The 16,365-nt window shown below is 33.3% G+C and overlaps 1 protein-coding gene across 1 annotated transcript in view; it reads right to left on the reverse strand.

Moving 5' to 3' along the window:
* Window positions 1–16,365, reverse strand: part of LOC139500302 (uncharacterized) — a 120,368-nt gene that overhangs the window by 34,584 nt on the left and 69,419 nt on the right. Inside the window, exons 51-58 of the mRNA XM_071289046.1 lie at window positions 15,928–16,186; window positions 11,330–11,490; window positions 10,885–11,049; window positions 10,022–10,277; window positions 9,029–9,192; window positions 7,002–7,178; window positions 6,415–6,667; window positions 2,254–2,417 (exon numbers count right to left, since the gene is read on the reverse strand). Coding sequence (XP_071145147.1) covers window positions 2,254–2,417; window positions 6,415–6,667; window positions 7,002–7,178; window positions 9,029–9,192; window positions 10,022–10,277; window positions 10,885–11,049; window positions 11,330–11,490; window positions 15,928–16,186 — 1,599 coding nt within the window. The remainder of the gene's footprint in view (window positions 1–2,253; window positions 2,418–6,414; window positions 6,668–7,001; window positions 7,179–9,028; window positions 9,193–10,021; window positions 10,278–10,884; window positions 11,050–11,329; window positions 11,491–15,927; window positions 16,187–16,365) is intronic.

The raw sequence follows: 16,365 nt of genomic DNA on the forward strand, positions 1-16,365 counted from the left end.
AGGGACTTCCCCTATATTTCATTTGATTTGTTATATTGTCCCATACATAAGTATATATGATTGACGGGTGAGGATCTTGACCATTTCCAAGTTCTCAAACAGGAGGGTGTACAGTGACCATAGGGACTCACCCTATATTTCATTTGAATTGTTATAGCGGGGGATCTTAACCATTTCCAAGCAGGAGAGGGTGGGGTGACTCCAGGGACTCCCCCTATATTTTATTTGATTTATTATAGTGTCCTATACATGATTATATGGTTTAGGGGTGGGGATCTTGGCCGTTTCCAAGTTATCAAACAGGAGGGGGTAGAGTGGCCCAAAGGACGCCACCTATATATCATATGATTTGCTTACATTCAGGTATTATATAATATAGTTGCATTATTTGTAAAAATAAAGTAAGAAACTTTCAGCTACTTTTATTGACCCTTCAAAATTGAGAAAGAAATACCCCTTCAAAATTGCAGTAATATGTTAACACTTTAAAAGCATCTCACATGCATAATCATCATTTATCACTGATAAAGAAAATTTACACTGTGAACATGAACATATATATTGTTAGATATACTCTTACTGTCACACTGTATTGGATTTTGACATTAAAATTTGTCAAAAAGTAATTTTGAGTTTCTGTATAAAATATTTTCTGCTTTTTCTTTCTTTTACATATATCTTTCGGTTTTCAGTTCTAGTGTTTATATTCATTTACCATGCATAGATGTATTTTGTCACCTGCCTGGATTTTTTTTTGTAGTTAATCAACAAAACCCCGGAATAACCCTTATCCGCTTCCCGAATCGGATCCGATATAGTAAAATTTTGTCTTTACGGCAGCCATTGTTGTTGTGTTTACAATGTTGTTTTTGTCAATCAGATACAACATGTATGATTTTACTCGAATTTACACATTATTTGTCGACGATTTTCTGTATAAAGCTAGCCGTTGTACAAAATGAACATCGCTGTCATGAATAAAAATGATAAAAATAAATTTTTAGATCGTTTATTTGAAGACTTTGGTGAAAAGGTTTGCAGTTATTTTGTATTTTCTTTCAAGTGGAAGGGGACTCCGTCGGGCGTAGCTAGAAACCAAGTCGAAATTCTGCTTGCAAAAGTAGAAGGTTGCAGACCTCGGACCACCGCTAATTTGAACCACTGCCTCCAAAGTGAAAAGATATGAAAATTTCATTTTCTAATTTGAAATTGCTGCCAACAGCATAAACAGTTGAACTTATTATATAACAGACTACTGACGTAGTTGTACTGTGTATTGATGACAAACAATATTCCTACGACTTTTGCCATTTGGGAAATCTAAACTACTTGTCTTAAGAGAATTTCAGCGATTAAATATTTCATACAATTGTTCTTTGACATCTTAGCCAAAAGCACGGGTCATAATAAACTACACAAGGATTCTCATGAGCACTACTTCCTATGTGTAACTTAAAAACAATCATTTATGGTTTTTCTGGTCATATTTTTTGTAATCAAGAATTAAAAGTATTAAAAAAGTGTTCAATTAGTTATATATAACATAGTTGCCAGCTAGATAATAACAATGGCAAGTATTTCAGCATTTATTGGGTAGAACACAAATCTAGAGTGCTCGCATAATGCAGCTTAACAGCATAAAAATGCATGTATTTTATTCAGGAACTTTAACTGTCAATCACTACTTTTTATATTAGTAACACCATGTACCTTCACCTTTTCCAAGGGTACACTTTAAAATTTCCTATATATATATATATATATATATAAATCTAGTGTGCACTTTATTATATACTTTACATATTATAGTGTGAACCTAAATATATCCTATACAAATTATCCTAGTGTGCACTTAAATATATCCTATACAAATAATTATAGTGTGCAGTTAAATATATCCAATACAAATTATTCAAGTGTGCACTTAAATATATCCTGTACAAATTATTCTAGTGTGAACTTAAATATATCCTGTACAAATTATCCAAGTGCACACTTAAATATATCCTACACAAATTATTCTAGTGTGAACTTAAATATATTCTGTACAAATTATCCAAGTGCACACTTAAATATATCCTATACAAATTATTCTAGTGTGAACTTAAATATCTCCTGTACAAATTATCCAAGTGCATACTTAAATATATCCTATACAAACTATTCGAGTGTGCACTTATATATATAAATAACAAAATATTCTTGGGTGCTCTATAAAAAAAAAAAAGTATCAGTTAAAACTTTTTCACTTACTTGGATCCATGAAATCACTTTTCCACTCGCATACAGACTTTGGAAGAACCGTATTCTTCAAAATAGGGACTGATATTTGACATGAAGAATTTGATTCCAAGCAAACAGTAATATCAAGTGTAACTTCAAACTTTCTTTCTGTAGGATAATCTTTTATCTCAAAGCTGAAAGTAAATTGTGCATTATCATTTGTGATAGGAAAACCAATAGTTTAATGAAAATCCTTTATCAAAGTATTACAAAGCAACAAAACTTTAACTTTGTCAGTGTGTTTAAAAAAAAAATCATTTGTAAAACTAGAGGCTCTAAAGAGCCTGTGTCGCTCACCTTGGTCTATGTGCATATTAAACAAAGGACACAGATGGATTCATGACAAAATTGTGTTTTGCTGATAGTGATGTGTTTGTAGATCTTACTTTACTGAACATTCTTGGTACTTAGAATTTTCTCTATCTATAATAAACTTGGACCTTTAAATACAGTGAAAAATATTTTGTAAAAATTTACAAAAATTTACCAAATAAGTGAAAATTGTTAAAAATTGAATAAAATGGGCAACAACTCCTTAAGGGGTCAACTGACGATTTTGGTCATGTTGACTTATTTTTAGATCTTATTTAGCTGAACATTATTGCTGTTTACAAGTTATCTCTATCTATAACAGTATTCAAGATAATAACCAAAAACAGCAAAATTTCCTTAAAATTACTAATTCAGGGGCAGCAACCCAACAACAGGTTATCCGATTTATCTGAAAATTTCAAGGCAGATAGATCTTGACCTGTTACACAATTTTACCCCTTGTCAGATTTGCTCTAAATCCTTTGGTTTTTGAGTTATAAGCCCAAAACTGCATTTTACCCCTATGTTCTATTTTTAGCCATGGCGGCCATCTTGGATGGTTGGCCGGGTCACCGGACACATTTTTTAAACTAGATACCCCAATGATGATTTTGGCCAAGTTTGGTGTAATTTGGCCCAGTAGTTTCAGAGGAGAAGATTTTTGTAAAAGTTAACGACGCCAGACGACGACGGACGACAGACGACGGACGCCAAGTGATGGGAAAAGCTCACTTGGGCCAGGTGAGCTAAAAAACAGTATGGTGTATGCTTGTTGAAGTTTATATGCTAACAAATTATGCACGATCATATATTTATCACTTTCAGTTTAATGATCATGATTTTCTGAAAATTCTAATATGATATGCTTCATTCGCTTTATGAATAAACCAATGCTCTAAATCCAATAAAATTTGTTTGCACATGCGTATATTGATTTCTACAGAATAATGAGTTCTATCAAATTAGTATGCATTTAATATATTTGATTATCTTTAAACATTTCCAAACTCTTAAATAATGCACATGTTGTTACTAAATCATTTATTATGAGTGTAATGCGTTGCACTTCGAAATTGACATATTTAACCTTGATACGACAACCGTTCATGCTGGCTGTTCAAAACCCCTCCCTCTGAAAAATCACAATACCAGTTGTTTGCTTGTTAACAAACAAATAGAGGCTCTAAAGAGCCTGTGTCGCTCACCTAAGTATATGTGAGTATTTAAGAAAGGAACAGATGGATTCATGACAAAGTTGTGTTTTGGTGATGGTGATGTGTTTGTACATCTTACTTTACTGAACATTCTTGCAATTTACAATTATCTCTATCTATAATGAACTTGGCCCAGTAGTTTCAGTGGAAAATGTTAGTAAAAACTTACAAATTTTATGACAAGAGTGCACATGCTGAAATGTCTCGCCTTCTATACTAATCATTGATATTATGTAGATAGTCCTAAGTATAAAGCTTTATTACAACTGTCTCATAAACTTAACATTAACCAAGATAACTAAACAAAGACCAATGAACCATGAAAATGAGGTCAAGGTCAGATGAACCATGCCAGGCAGACATGTACAGCTAACAATGCTTCTATACAACATATATAGTTGACCTATTACTTATAGTTTAAGAAAAATAGACCAAAACACAAAAACTTAATACTGTGCAATGAACCGTGAAAATGAGGTCAGGGTCAAAAGAAACCTGCACTACTGACATAAAGATCATAAAATATTTCCATACACCAAATATAGTTGACCTATGGCATATAGTATTAGATAAAAAGACCAAAACTCAAAAAACTTAACTTTGACCACTGAACCATGAAAATGAGGTCAAGGTCACATGACATCTGCCTGCTAGACATGTACACCTTACAATCAATCCATACAACAAATATAGTAGACCTATTGCATATAGTATGAAAAAAACAGACCAAAACACAAAAATTTACTATAATCACTGAACCATGAAAATGAGGTCAAGGTCAGATGACACCTGCCAGTTGGACATGTACACCTTACAGTCCTTCCATACACCGAATATACTAGCCTTATTGCTTATAGTATCTGAGATATGGACTTGACCACCAAAACTTAACCTTGTTCACTGATCCATGAAATGAGGTCGAGGTCAAGTGAAAACTGTCTGACAGACATGAGGACCTTGCAAGGTACGCACATATCAAATATAGTTATCCTATTACTTATAATAAGAGAGAATTCAACATTACAAAAAATTTGAACTTTTTTTTCAAGTGGTCACTGAACCATGAAAATGAGGTCAAGGACATTGGACATGTGACTGACGGAAACTTCATAACATGAGGCATCTATATACAAAGTATGAAGCATCCAGGTCTTCCACCTTCTAAAATATAAAGCTTTTAAGAAGTTAGCTAACACCGCCGCCGCCGCCGGATCACTATCCCTATGTCGAGCTTTCTGCAACAAAAGTTGCAGGCTCGACAAAAATTGTTAAAAATTGACTATAAAGGACAATAACTCCTTAGGGGTCAATTGACCATTTCGGTCATGTTGACTTATTTGTAAATCTTACTTTGCTGAATATAATTGCTGTTTACAGTTTATCTCTATCTATAATAATATTCAAGATAATAACCAAAAACAGCAAAATTTCCTTAAAATTACCAATTCAGGGGCAGCAACCCAACAACGGGTTGTCCGATTCATCTGAAAATTACAGGGCAGATAGATCTTGACCTGATAAACAATTTTACATCATGTCAGGTTTGCTCTAAATGCTTTGGTTTTAGAGTTATAAGCCAAAAACTGCATTTTACCCCTATGTTCTATTTTTAGCCGTGGCGGCCATCTTGGTTGCATGGCGGGGTCACCGGACACATTTTTTAAACTATATACCCCAAAGATGATTGTTGCCAAGTTTGGATTATTTTAGCCCAGTAGTTTCAGAGGAGAAGATTTTTGTAAAAGATTACTAAGATTTACGTAAAATGGTTAAAAATGGACTATAAAGGGCAATAACTCCTAAAGGGGTCAACTGACCATTTCGATCATGTTGACTTATTTGTATATCTTATTTTGCTGAACATTATTGCCGTTAACAGTTTATCTCTATCTATAACAATATTCAAGATAATAACCAAAAACAGTAAAATTTCCTTAAAATTACCAATTTAGGGACAGCAACCCAACAACGGGTTGTCCGATTCATCTGAAAATTACAGGGCAGATAGATCTTGACCTGATAAACAATTTTACATCATGTCAGGTTTGCTCTAAATACTTTGGTTTTTAAGTTATAAGTCAAAAACTGCATTTTACCCCTATGTTCTATTTTTAGCCATGGTGGCCATCTTGGTTGGTTGGCGAGGTCACCGGACACATTTTTAAAACTAGATACCCCAATGATGATTGTGGCCAAGTTTGGTTTAATTTGGCCCAGTGGTTTCAGAGGGGAAGATTTTTGTAAAAGCTAACGACGGACGACAACGGACCACGGACGCCAAGTGATAAGAAAAGCTCTCTTGGCCCTTTGGGCCAGGTGAGCTAAAAAAGGGAGGTTCATGGAAGAGCCTATACAAACGTTCTACACCTATACACATCGAACATAGAAATTACCTTAATTGTCCTAATTAGAATCGAAATAATTGATGCAAGCTATACTTTATTTTAGTTTTAACATGGGTAGGCATTATATTCGTGTTATTTTAGCCCTCACTATCGCTCGTGCAAAAATAATCACGAATATAGTGCCGACCCATGTTAAAACTGCAATAAAGTATAGCTTGCATCAATTATTTCTTAATCTTTTAGTTTAATTATATACTTACTCTAGACCAACAAATCCAAAGAGTTTTATATGCTCCTGTTTGCCATAGTCATAATCAAAGAGACTGATGTTAACAGTATACTTTTCTATCCCTATGCTCATCCTTTTGTTACAGGGATCCAGTGTAAGATATGTATTTATAGATCTGCCAATCATTTCTACATTTGTACAGCACGTTATTCCAGTACAGTAGTCATAGAGATGACAGACAGTGGATTCATCCAATGCAATCAAAGTTACTTCCTTCTGACAGTCTGTAAAAAAATATCACATTTCATTATCTGTAAGAACTTCAAGCTTATAAAGAAAGCTTATAAAGGAAGATTTATCTGGTACATAATATATATATATATATATAAAGGCTTTAAAAATTCAGCATTGCTTGCTTATATCTATGACACATGTACATGTCAACAATGACCAACTCTATTTAGCATGCTTGAGAACAGGATTGATTTCAATAGATCAAGACTTTTCAGAGGGGAAGATTTTTAAAAGTTTACAAATGAATGACCAAAAATGACATAAATAATATATAGTGACAGCATTTGCTGACACTGACCTTTCAAACTTCTTAACATTTCTAACCTTTTTTCCATCCTTTATTTCTTGGATAGTAAAGTAAATCATTGGGATCACACTGCCTCTGTAGGAGGAATGGGGCTACACCAAGATCGTGGAGAAGCACTGATGTTGCAATAGAAGATAGTTGTAATCCATCAAAACCCAGTCCATTTTCTGTTAAGAACCTTGTTAGTGTAAAATCTGCAAACAAAAGAATAAAAGTTTTTAGAAATCAATGAATATTTATTTTACTTCATGTTTACTGGAACAATTAGTTATGTTTTTAACAACAACTGTGTACAAATGTTGGGTCAATTTCTTTTATTTAATCTACAACCCAAAACTCGGATATTTCTTAATAAATTAGAAAAAATTATCACTGAAATATTAAAATCACTGTCAAATTCAAGCTTACCAATTCTAATATTTGATTTCTAACATACTAAAAAATAAATATCCAAATTATGAAATAAACAATTTACTAAGCAAAAGTTGATAATATGTATCAGCATTTCGTATGTATTTTAGTCTACACACCATCTATTTAACTATCTATAGAGACTGTAAACAGTCATACAACCTGATATAAACATAATAAACATAAAAATAGATAGCAAACTCATGCAATTAGATGTCTAGGTCTGTTTGATTTCATATTATAGATTAAAAATATATGTTAATCATTGTTTTAATATAATACAACCAAGTTGAACTGTAATATCCCCACTTCAATAATGGGTAAGCATGAAGTTGTTGAGTGCAACAGTAAAGCATGCTCACATGAAGATTTATTCCATATTTTAAAAGGCTTGATTTGTAATTGCTGGAAACTCTAATTTGGCATTAAATTAGAAAGATCACATCATAGGGGGGGGGGGGGGAATATGCTTTTTTCATTTGTCTATTATAATATCCGTCACGTTATATACTGTACAATGTCTCATGTTTGTTGCTTATATTATCATAATTGTTAATTATAAATGCCCCCTATGGGACCCTGATTGGAATAAAAAAATAAAAATATCAAATATCAAATATCATAGGAAACATTTGTACTAAGTTTTAAGTTGATTGGACTTCAACTTGATCAAAAACTACCTTGACCAATTTTTTTAACCTGAAGCGGGACAGACAGATAAATAATGGTGATAAATGAATGGACGAAATAACTGACACACAGACCAAAAAACATAATGCCCCTAGGTGGGGCATAAACATAAACATAAAATATATTTTTACTACATACAAAAAACAAGAGGCTGTCACAACGACAGCAAACCGGATTTATTAACATTTATTTGTGTCCTGGCAATATCACAAGAACCATTACTGATGAATGGTGAAAGTGAAAATCGTCAATATCAAATTTGACCTCCATTTTGTCATCAGTATCAACATATTAAAATTTGAAAAGCTTAGATTGAATGGTTCATGAGTAAATGCAACAACGTGAATGGAAACGCCATTTTACGATCTTTCAAGAACCATAACTCCTGAAAGGTAAAAGTCAAAATCGTCATTATTGAACTTGACCTCTATTTTGTCATCAGTAACAACATATTAAAATTTCAAAAGCTTTGGTTGAATGGTTCATGAGAAAATGCACGGACACGACGGGAAACACCATTTTTCAATCTTTCAAGAACCATAACTCCTGAACGGTAAAAGTCAATATTGTCATTATTAAACTTGACCTCCATTTTGTCATCAGTAACAGCATAATAAAATTTCGGAAGCTTTGGTAGAACAGTTCATGCATAAAAGCATGGACACGACTGGAAACTCCATTTTTCAATCTTTCAAGAACCATAACTCCTGAACAGTAAAAGTCAAAATCGCCATTATTGAACTTGACCTTCGTATAGTTGTCAGTAATAACATATTAAAATTTTAAAAGCTTTAGTTGAACGGTTCAAGAGTAAATGCACGGACAACATTTGATTGCCGCCCGCCCGCCCGCCCGCCTGACAGCCTGCCCGACCGCCCACCCGCGTACATTCCCAAATCAATAACCGACATTTTTGTCACAAAAATCGGTTAAAAATTCTTACTTGGGTTCTTAAATCCTAGATTCACTTGACATCTAGTTTTAGGAAGTTGAACTTCTTTCATCAATGTTTTCTCAAATTGACAAATACCAGTTGATTCTAAACATGCAGAAATATTCACACTCAGCACAACAATATTATCAATGTTTAGATCTGTTATTATAAAGCTGAAAAGAGAGAGGTCAATATTTTAGTCAATACATAGAATGTAAAAATATATAATAATGATGGGCTGCACTTGAATTGTTGTTCTCTATCTTGACAGTTGCTCAAAAGTTTTAATGATAAATTGAAATGCTCTTACTAAAGATAAATTACATGTAACTGTATACAGTATGGATTTTTAAATAGCAGTAAACGTTTGGCCTAGTTCTGTGCTAAAATCTGCAAATATTGACATTTTTCATTTAGTGACAGGTGAGCTAAAAAGTAGACATGATGGTTTTGGTTTTATGTGTGGTTGTGTTGCTGTCTCATATTATGTATGTAGCTCATTACCTTTAATTTATCTTTGTAAAGTACAGTACATACAAACTCACACTTTTTTCATTTAAGTAAGCTAGTCAGTGAATTAAAATATATGTTTTGTATGGAAAAAAACTGTGTTACTCTATTACTCCACATACATGTATTGAATTTTTAAGTTTTTGAAGTTGAAAACTAGTTATTGAGCCAAATGTCCATGTGCTTGTCCTAAGCATTGACTCTTGTTTGTGATTTTCTTTGTATCTTATAGATTTTGGCTCTAGAAGTTCAGTGTTGATACAGGTTTCTGAGAGTCCATTAAATCTATCAAAATCTTTTTGAGATTCAGGATGCTTTAGAGGTAAAGTACTTATTATTCTTTTATAAAGACTATATTGACCATTTTTAAGTATTTTTCAAGTCCTTTGGTTGTTGTCTCACTCACATGCATAACAAATATCATCTCTTTTCTTTCTAATTACAATTTATTTAATAAATAACTTTCATATAATTGATCCTAAATATATCTACCTGAGATCAAATAATCCAAATAAGGAAATTTTCTTCTTGGAGCCGTATTCATAGCCAACCAATGAATATTCCAGGGTTACTTCTTCCAGTGAAACAGTTAGTCGAAAGTCACAAATATCCAGATTTATCCCCGTATTTACTGTGATGTTTAGCTGTGGGATATCAGTGCAGCAGTATATTGCTGTACATTTTTCAGGAATATAACAAGAAGAATGACCAGAAATTGATTCATTCAAACCAGTAGTTGATGCACATTCTGAAAAATGTATTTATGAAATTAAAAAAAAATTAAGGCTCTAATTTCTCTAATCTAGTAATAAAGTAAAACAGAATTCTTAAAAAAATTTCTGTTAGTTCCCGTTAGCGTTCAATTTTTAAAAGATATTTTGAAAATTTAATGCATAGCATCAATTCAAAATTTCAATTCTTTCATCAACTAAGGGAAAAAATTAACTTAAAGATCTTCATATATATATATATTCTTTAGAACTTGCCAAAATTCTTTAAAATTATACATGGAAGTAGTTCTTGCCTTTGTTAGTCGGGTATGATTTTTAATTTTAATTTCTTGTGTATAATTCGAAGTTTAGTATGACGTCAATTATCACTGAACTAGTATGCATATTTGTTTTGGGGCCAGCTGAAGGATGCCTCCGGGTGCGTGAATTTCTTGCTACATTTAAGACCCATTGGTGGCTTTCGGCTGTTGTATGCTCTATGGTCTGGTTGTTGTCACTTTGACACATTCACAATTTCATCAATTTTATCTCATATATATAAAACTAGTAATACTTTGGATAAGCTTATTTTCACAAGAATGTAGTATATGATTTATGACATTTAACTATGACATTAATAAATACCTTTTGACCATCCATTGTTCAGAACAGTAAAAGGGGCTGCATTTCTGTCACAAGATGGAGACTTCAAATAAGATGATACTCCTAGAGTTTCAAGTACATGTGACACTGCCATCTGATTAAGCTGAATCACTCCTTTTTCTGACATGTATTTGGATAAAGAAAAGTCTACAATAAATCAAACAACAAAATTTTTAGCGTGAATTTACTCCTTGCATTTAAATAGTTAAAACAATTGTCAATCAACTAATCATTCATTTTATGCCAATCAGACAGATAGATAAACAGATGGAGAGATAAACAGAGAAGACAGACAGACAGAGCAAGGAATAACATATAAAAATATTGAATATTTGTTCCTCGCAGAAATAGTGATACTGTTCTTACTGAATTATCAAAAGAAGTAGAAAAAATGTAAATGGAATAATGAAAAGAAACCAAATCTAACCTGGTATTTTGAATCCTTTATTCCAGTTACACAATGGTTTTGGTACTCTACTTCTGTCCAAGATGTGAAATTCGTGACAGGTTCCATCAGATTCTAAGCATACACTAGCAATCATCGAAATGGCATATTCTTGTTCCGCAGATAAATCATAAATTGAGTACCTATTAACAAATTAAAAAATATATTTCTGCAGATGCCACATTCAGAGACAAAAAACTGACTCTTCCTGACCTATCACAGTAAAATTCTCTGCATCATATCATAAGCATCGCAAATTGTTTCAGTCAATAGAACCAGAAAGGAGCTGTCAAATTGAGAGCAAACCAGGTTTTCTGTATTCATTTTAAGACACATGCACCATCATGTTTGATTGACCTGTCACATTCTGTAACTATTTTCAAATCTATCAAGGACTAAATATGATAAGTGAAAATTGTCAATATTGGATATACATGAACTCAATTTTGTCATTAGTAACAACATTTTAAAATTTGAAAAGAACTAGTGAAATGTTTCATTAGTTATTGAAAAAGTGCTTATTTTCCATAACCATAACTCCTGAATTATATAAGTGATAATATAGGGTTATTGCATGAATATTGGGGAATATTGTCCCGAGTAGAATTTTATATTGCCCGAGTTTGCGAGTGCAATATATGTTCTACGAGGGACAATATTCATGCAATAACCCTTTTATTGTATAGCAATATTATATTTGAAAGTAAAAAAGGGTTTAAACTAAGATTTTGTCGTTGATGACGTCATGAATTTTGAAGATTTATTGCACTAGTGCAATATTAGAATTTATTGCACGCTAACTTTTGGTTACTTTATGTTGGAAATATTATATTGCTATACAATAATAGTAAATATCAAACTTCAACTCTTGTCATCAGTAACAATATATAACTAGAGGCTCTAAAGAGCCTGTGTCGCTCACCTTGGTCTATGTGAATATTAAACAAAGGAAGAAGATGGATTCATGACAAAATTGTGTTTTGGTGATGATAATGTGTTTGTACATCTTACTTTACTGAACATTCTTGCTGCTTACAATTATCGCTATCTATAATGAACTTGGCCCAGTAGTTTCAGTAAAAAATGTTTGTAAAAATTTACAAATTTTATGAAAATTGTTAAAAATTGACTATAAAGGACAATAACTCCTTAGGGGGTCAATTGACCATTTCAGTCATGTTGACTTATTTGTAAATCTTACTTTGCTGTACATTATTGCTGTTTAAAGTTTATCTCTATCTATAATAATATTCAAGATAATAACCCAAAACAGTAAAATTTCCTTAAAATTACCAATTTAGGGGCAGCAACCCAACAACGGGTTGTCCGATTCATCCGAAATTTCAGGGCAGATAGATTTTGACCTGATAAACAATTCAACCCAATGTCAGATTTGCTCTAAATGCTTTGGTTTTTGAGTTATAAGCCAAAAACTGCATTTTACCCCTATGTTTTATTTTTAGCTATGGCAGCCATCTTGGTTGGATGGCCAGGTCACCGGACACATTTTTTAAACTAAATACCCCAAAGATGATTGTGGCCAAGTTTGGATTAATTTGGCCCAGAAGTTTCAGAGAAGAACATTTTTGTAAAAGATTACTAAGATTTACGAAAAATGGTTAAAAATTGACTATAAAGGGCAATAACTCCTAAAGGGGTCAACTGACCATTTCGGTCAAGTTCACTAATTTGTAAATCTTACTTTGCTGAACATTATTGCTGTTTACAGTTTATCTCTATCTATAATAATATTCAAGATAATAACCAAAAACAGTAAAATTTCCTTAAAATTACCAATTTAGGGGCAGCAACCCAACAATGGGTTGTCGGATTCATCTGAAAATTTGAGGGCAGATAGATCTTGACCTGATAAACAATTTTACCCATTTGTCAGATTTGCTCTAAATGCTTTGGTTTTTGAGTTATAAGCCAAAAACTGCATTTTACCCCTATGTTCTATTTTTAGCCATGGCAGCCATCTTGGTTGGTTGGCGGGGTCACCGGACACATTGGTTGGCGGGGTCACCGGACACATTTTTTAAACTAGATACCCCAATGATGATTGTGGCCAAGTTTGATTAAATTTGGCTTAGTAGTTTCAGAGGAGAAGATTTTTGTAAAAGTTAACAACGACGGACGCGGGACAACGACGGACGCAGGACGCCGGACGCCGGACGCAAAGTGATGGGAAAAGCTCACTTGGCCCTTCGGGCCAGGTGAGCTAAAAACAGCAAAATGTCCTTAAAATTACCAATTCAGGGGCAGCAACCCAACAACAGGTTGTCCGATTCATCTGAAAATTTCAGGACAGATAGATCTTGACCTGATAAACACTTTTACCCCATGTCAGATTTGCTCTAAATGCTTTGGTTTTTGAGTTATAAGCCAAAAACTGCATTTTACCCCTATGTTCTATTTTTAGCCATGGCGGCCATCTTGGTTGGTTGGCCGGGTCACGCCACACATTTTTTAAACTAGATATCCCAAAGATGATTATGGCCAAGTTTGGATTAATTTGGCCCAGTAGTTTCAGAGGAGAAGATTTTTGTAAAAGATTACTAAGATTTACGAAAAATGGTTAAAAATTGACTATAAAGGTCAATAACTCCAAAAGAGGTCAATTGACCATTTTGGTCATGTTGACTTATTTGTAAATCTTATTTTGCTGAACATTATTGCTGTTTACAGTTTATCTCTATCTATAATAATATTCAAGATAATAGCCAAAAACAGCAAAAATTCCCAAAAATTACCAGTTTAGGGGCAGCAACCCAATATCGGGTTGTCGCATTCATTTGAAAATTTGAGGGCAGATAGATCTTGACCTGATACACAATTTTACCCTTGTCAGATTTGCTCTAAATGCTTTGGTTTTTGAGTTATAAGCCAAAAACTGCATTTTACCCCTATGTTCTATTTTTAGCCATGGCGGCCATCTTGGTTGGTTGGCCGGGTCACGCCACACATTTTTTAAACTAGATACCCCAATGATGATTGTAACCAAGTTTGGTTTAATTTGGCCAAGTAGTTTCAGAGGAGAAGATTTTTGTAAAAGTTAACGACGACGGACGACGGACGACAGACGACGGACGACGACGCCGGACGCCGGACGCCAAGTGATGGGAAAAGCTCACTTGGCCCTTCGGGCCAGGTGAGCTAAAAATTTGAAAAGCATTGGTAAAATGTTTCATAAGTTATTGCAAGGAAACTGTTGGCAGCTTCATCATATCGATAATTCGTTTTTTTCCCTTAGCAGTGCTGTGAAATGTAAACTAATACCCTGTTCACACTATGAAATCTGTTCCGGGTCGAACTTGGGTTAACTATTCCTAATTAATTACCCCAGTTCACATTTAAATAAAAACTAAACCAGTATTGGATTTTCCCTCTCTACAAAAATAGAAAAGTAAACTAAATTGTAACCCCCATCTGCCACAGTGTACATATTTACATTTTCTTCTTCATTACAGATGCATTTTTTTTTACTGTACTCTTGATAGCTTTGGAGGAGTTCGAATCCACATCAAATACTTTCCGTGTTTTCAAATAACTTCTTTTTATGCAAATTAAACCCATTTCACCCACAAAAAATCAACGGATATCTTATAGGTTTAATCGTTTGTCATTATGCAGGTTTTTCAACATAGCCTAAATACACTTATATATCCCTCTTGCTGCCGCTAATTTAAAATGGAATATTTAATTTGTGACCCATTAAATAGAGTAACTTGACTTCTGTTAAAATATGACGTCATTCGATATAATAATTGCGTTACATTGAAGACCTATCTTATTAAAAGCAAACGTCATATGTCACTATAGCAATAACCTCACATCAACTTCACTTTGCATTCACATATAGAAGTGAAGTAGTTAACCCGTGTTCGCCTCACATTAACTCGATCTCAAATGAGGGCTAATTTTAATCCAGGTTCGCACGGGGTTTAGGCGTTCACACTACCTAAATTTAACCCGGATTAACTCATTTGGGTTGACCCCAATCTAAAAAGGCAAAGTGTGAACATGGTATTACTTTCCATTTGATTGTTTATAGACAAATTCAGGTATCATGATGATACTCCTCAAAAACCGATTGTTTTTGTTTAGACAAATGGACATTTGTCAATTAAACATTTGATTCTGTGATTACACTTCTTTAACAAATTACTTCCCCTTGTCAATCATAGACCCATGCAAAGCATGATACCATGTAAGTGATATATCAGCCTTTAACAAATTTTAAATGAAAAATAACCCTCTGGTATCAAAAGCATTTAGCTTAATAACAATTAAATGTAATTAAAAGAAAAACTTAAAGGTTACACACGATGAATTTTCTCTTTCCACTAGCACATCATTGTCAATAACAATTTATGTCCCTCCCAAGGGAGACAAGTAAAAAAGGGATCTCTTATAACAGGGTCCATTATGGGAATTTTATATGTCTTTTTAAGCAATCCTATCTTTATATTTTTAATCCGAAGTCCCTGATAAAAGTTTAATCATGAAAAATGCTGCATTTGCCCTGATGGAGATAATATCATAAATCATTTTATTTGCCAGAAATGTAATAATCTTACTTTATCCTGAGTATGCCAAACAGATCCATTTCTTTCCATTTACCCCACTGATAATCAGTTAAAAAAACATCCATTTCTAATCTCTCAATTCCAACTTTTATGACATATTTGCAGGGGTCAAAGTTCACAAAGAAATGTAGAGATCTGTCAATTAAATCCACATCAAGACAGCACTGGACGTTGTTACAACTGTCATCTAAGTAGCATGTTATTACAGATGTATTTAGATGAGGCAATACAGTGGTGCTCGAGCTGCAATCTGTAGGTCAAAAAATAATTAAAAGCTATGCTATCATTCTAAGGTTAAAGTGAGATGGAGAAATGAAAGGGAAATTAAACCACAGTATAGACATCAACCTATTCAACCTATTCATTTGTCATGGATTCTTTTTCCAGAATAAACACTTCCTAAAACTGTCCCTGAAATGGACTCATCAA

The sequence above is a fragment of the Mytilus edulis genome, chromosome 13 (assembly GCF_963676685.1).
Source record: "Mytilus edulis chromosome 13, xbMytEdul2.2, whole genome shotgun sequence".
Taxonomy (NCBI): domain Eukaryota; kingdom Metazoa; phylum Mollusca; class Bivalvia; order Mytilida; family Mytilidae; genus Mytilus; species Mytilus edulis.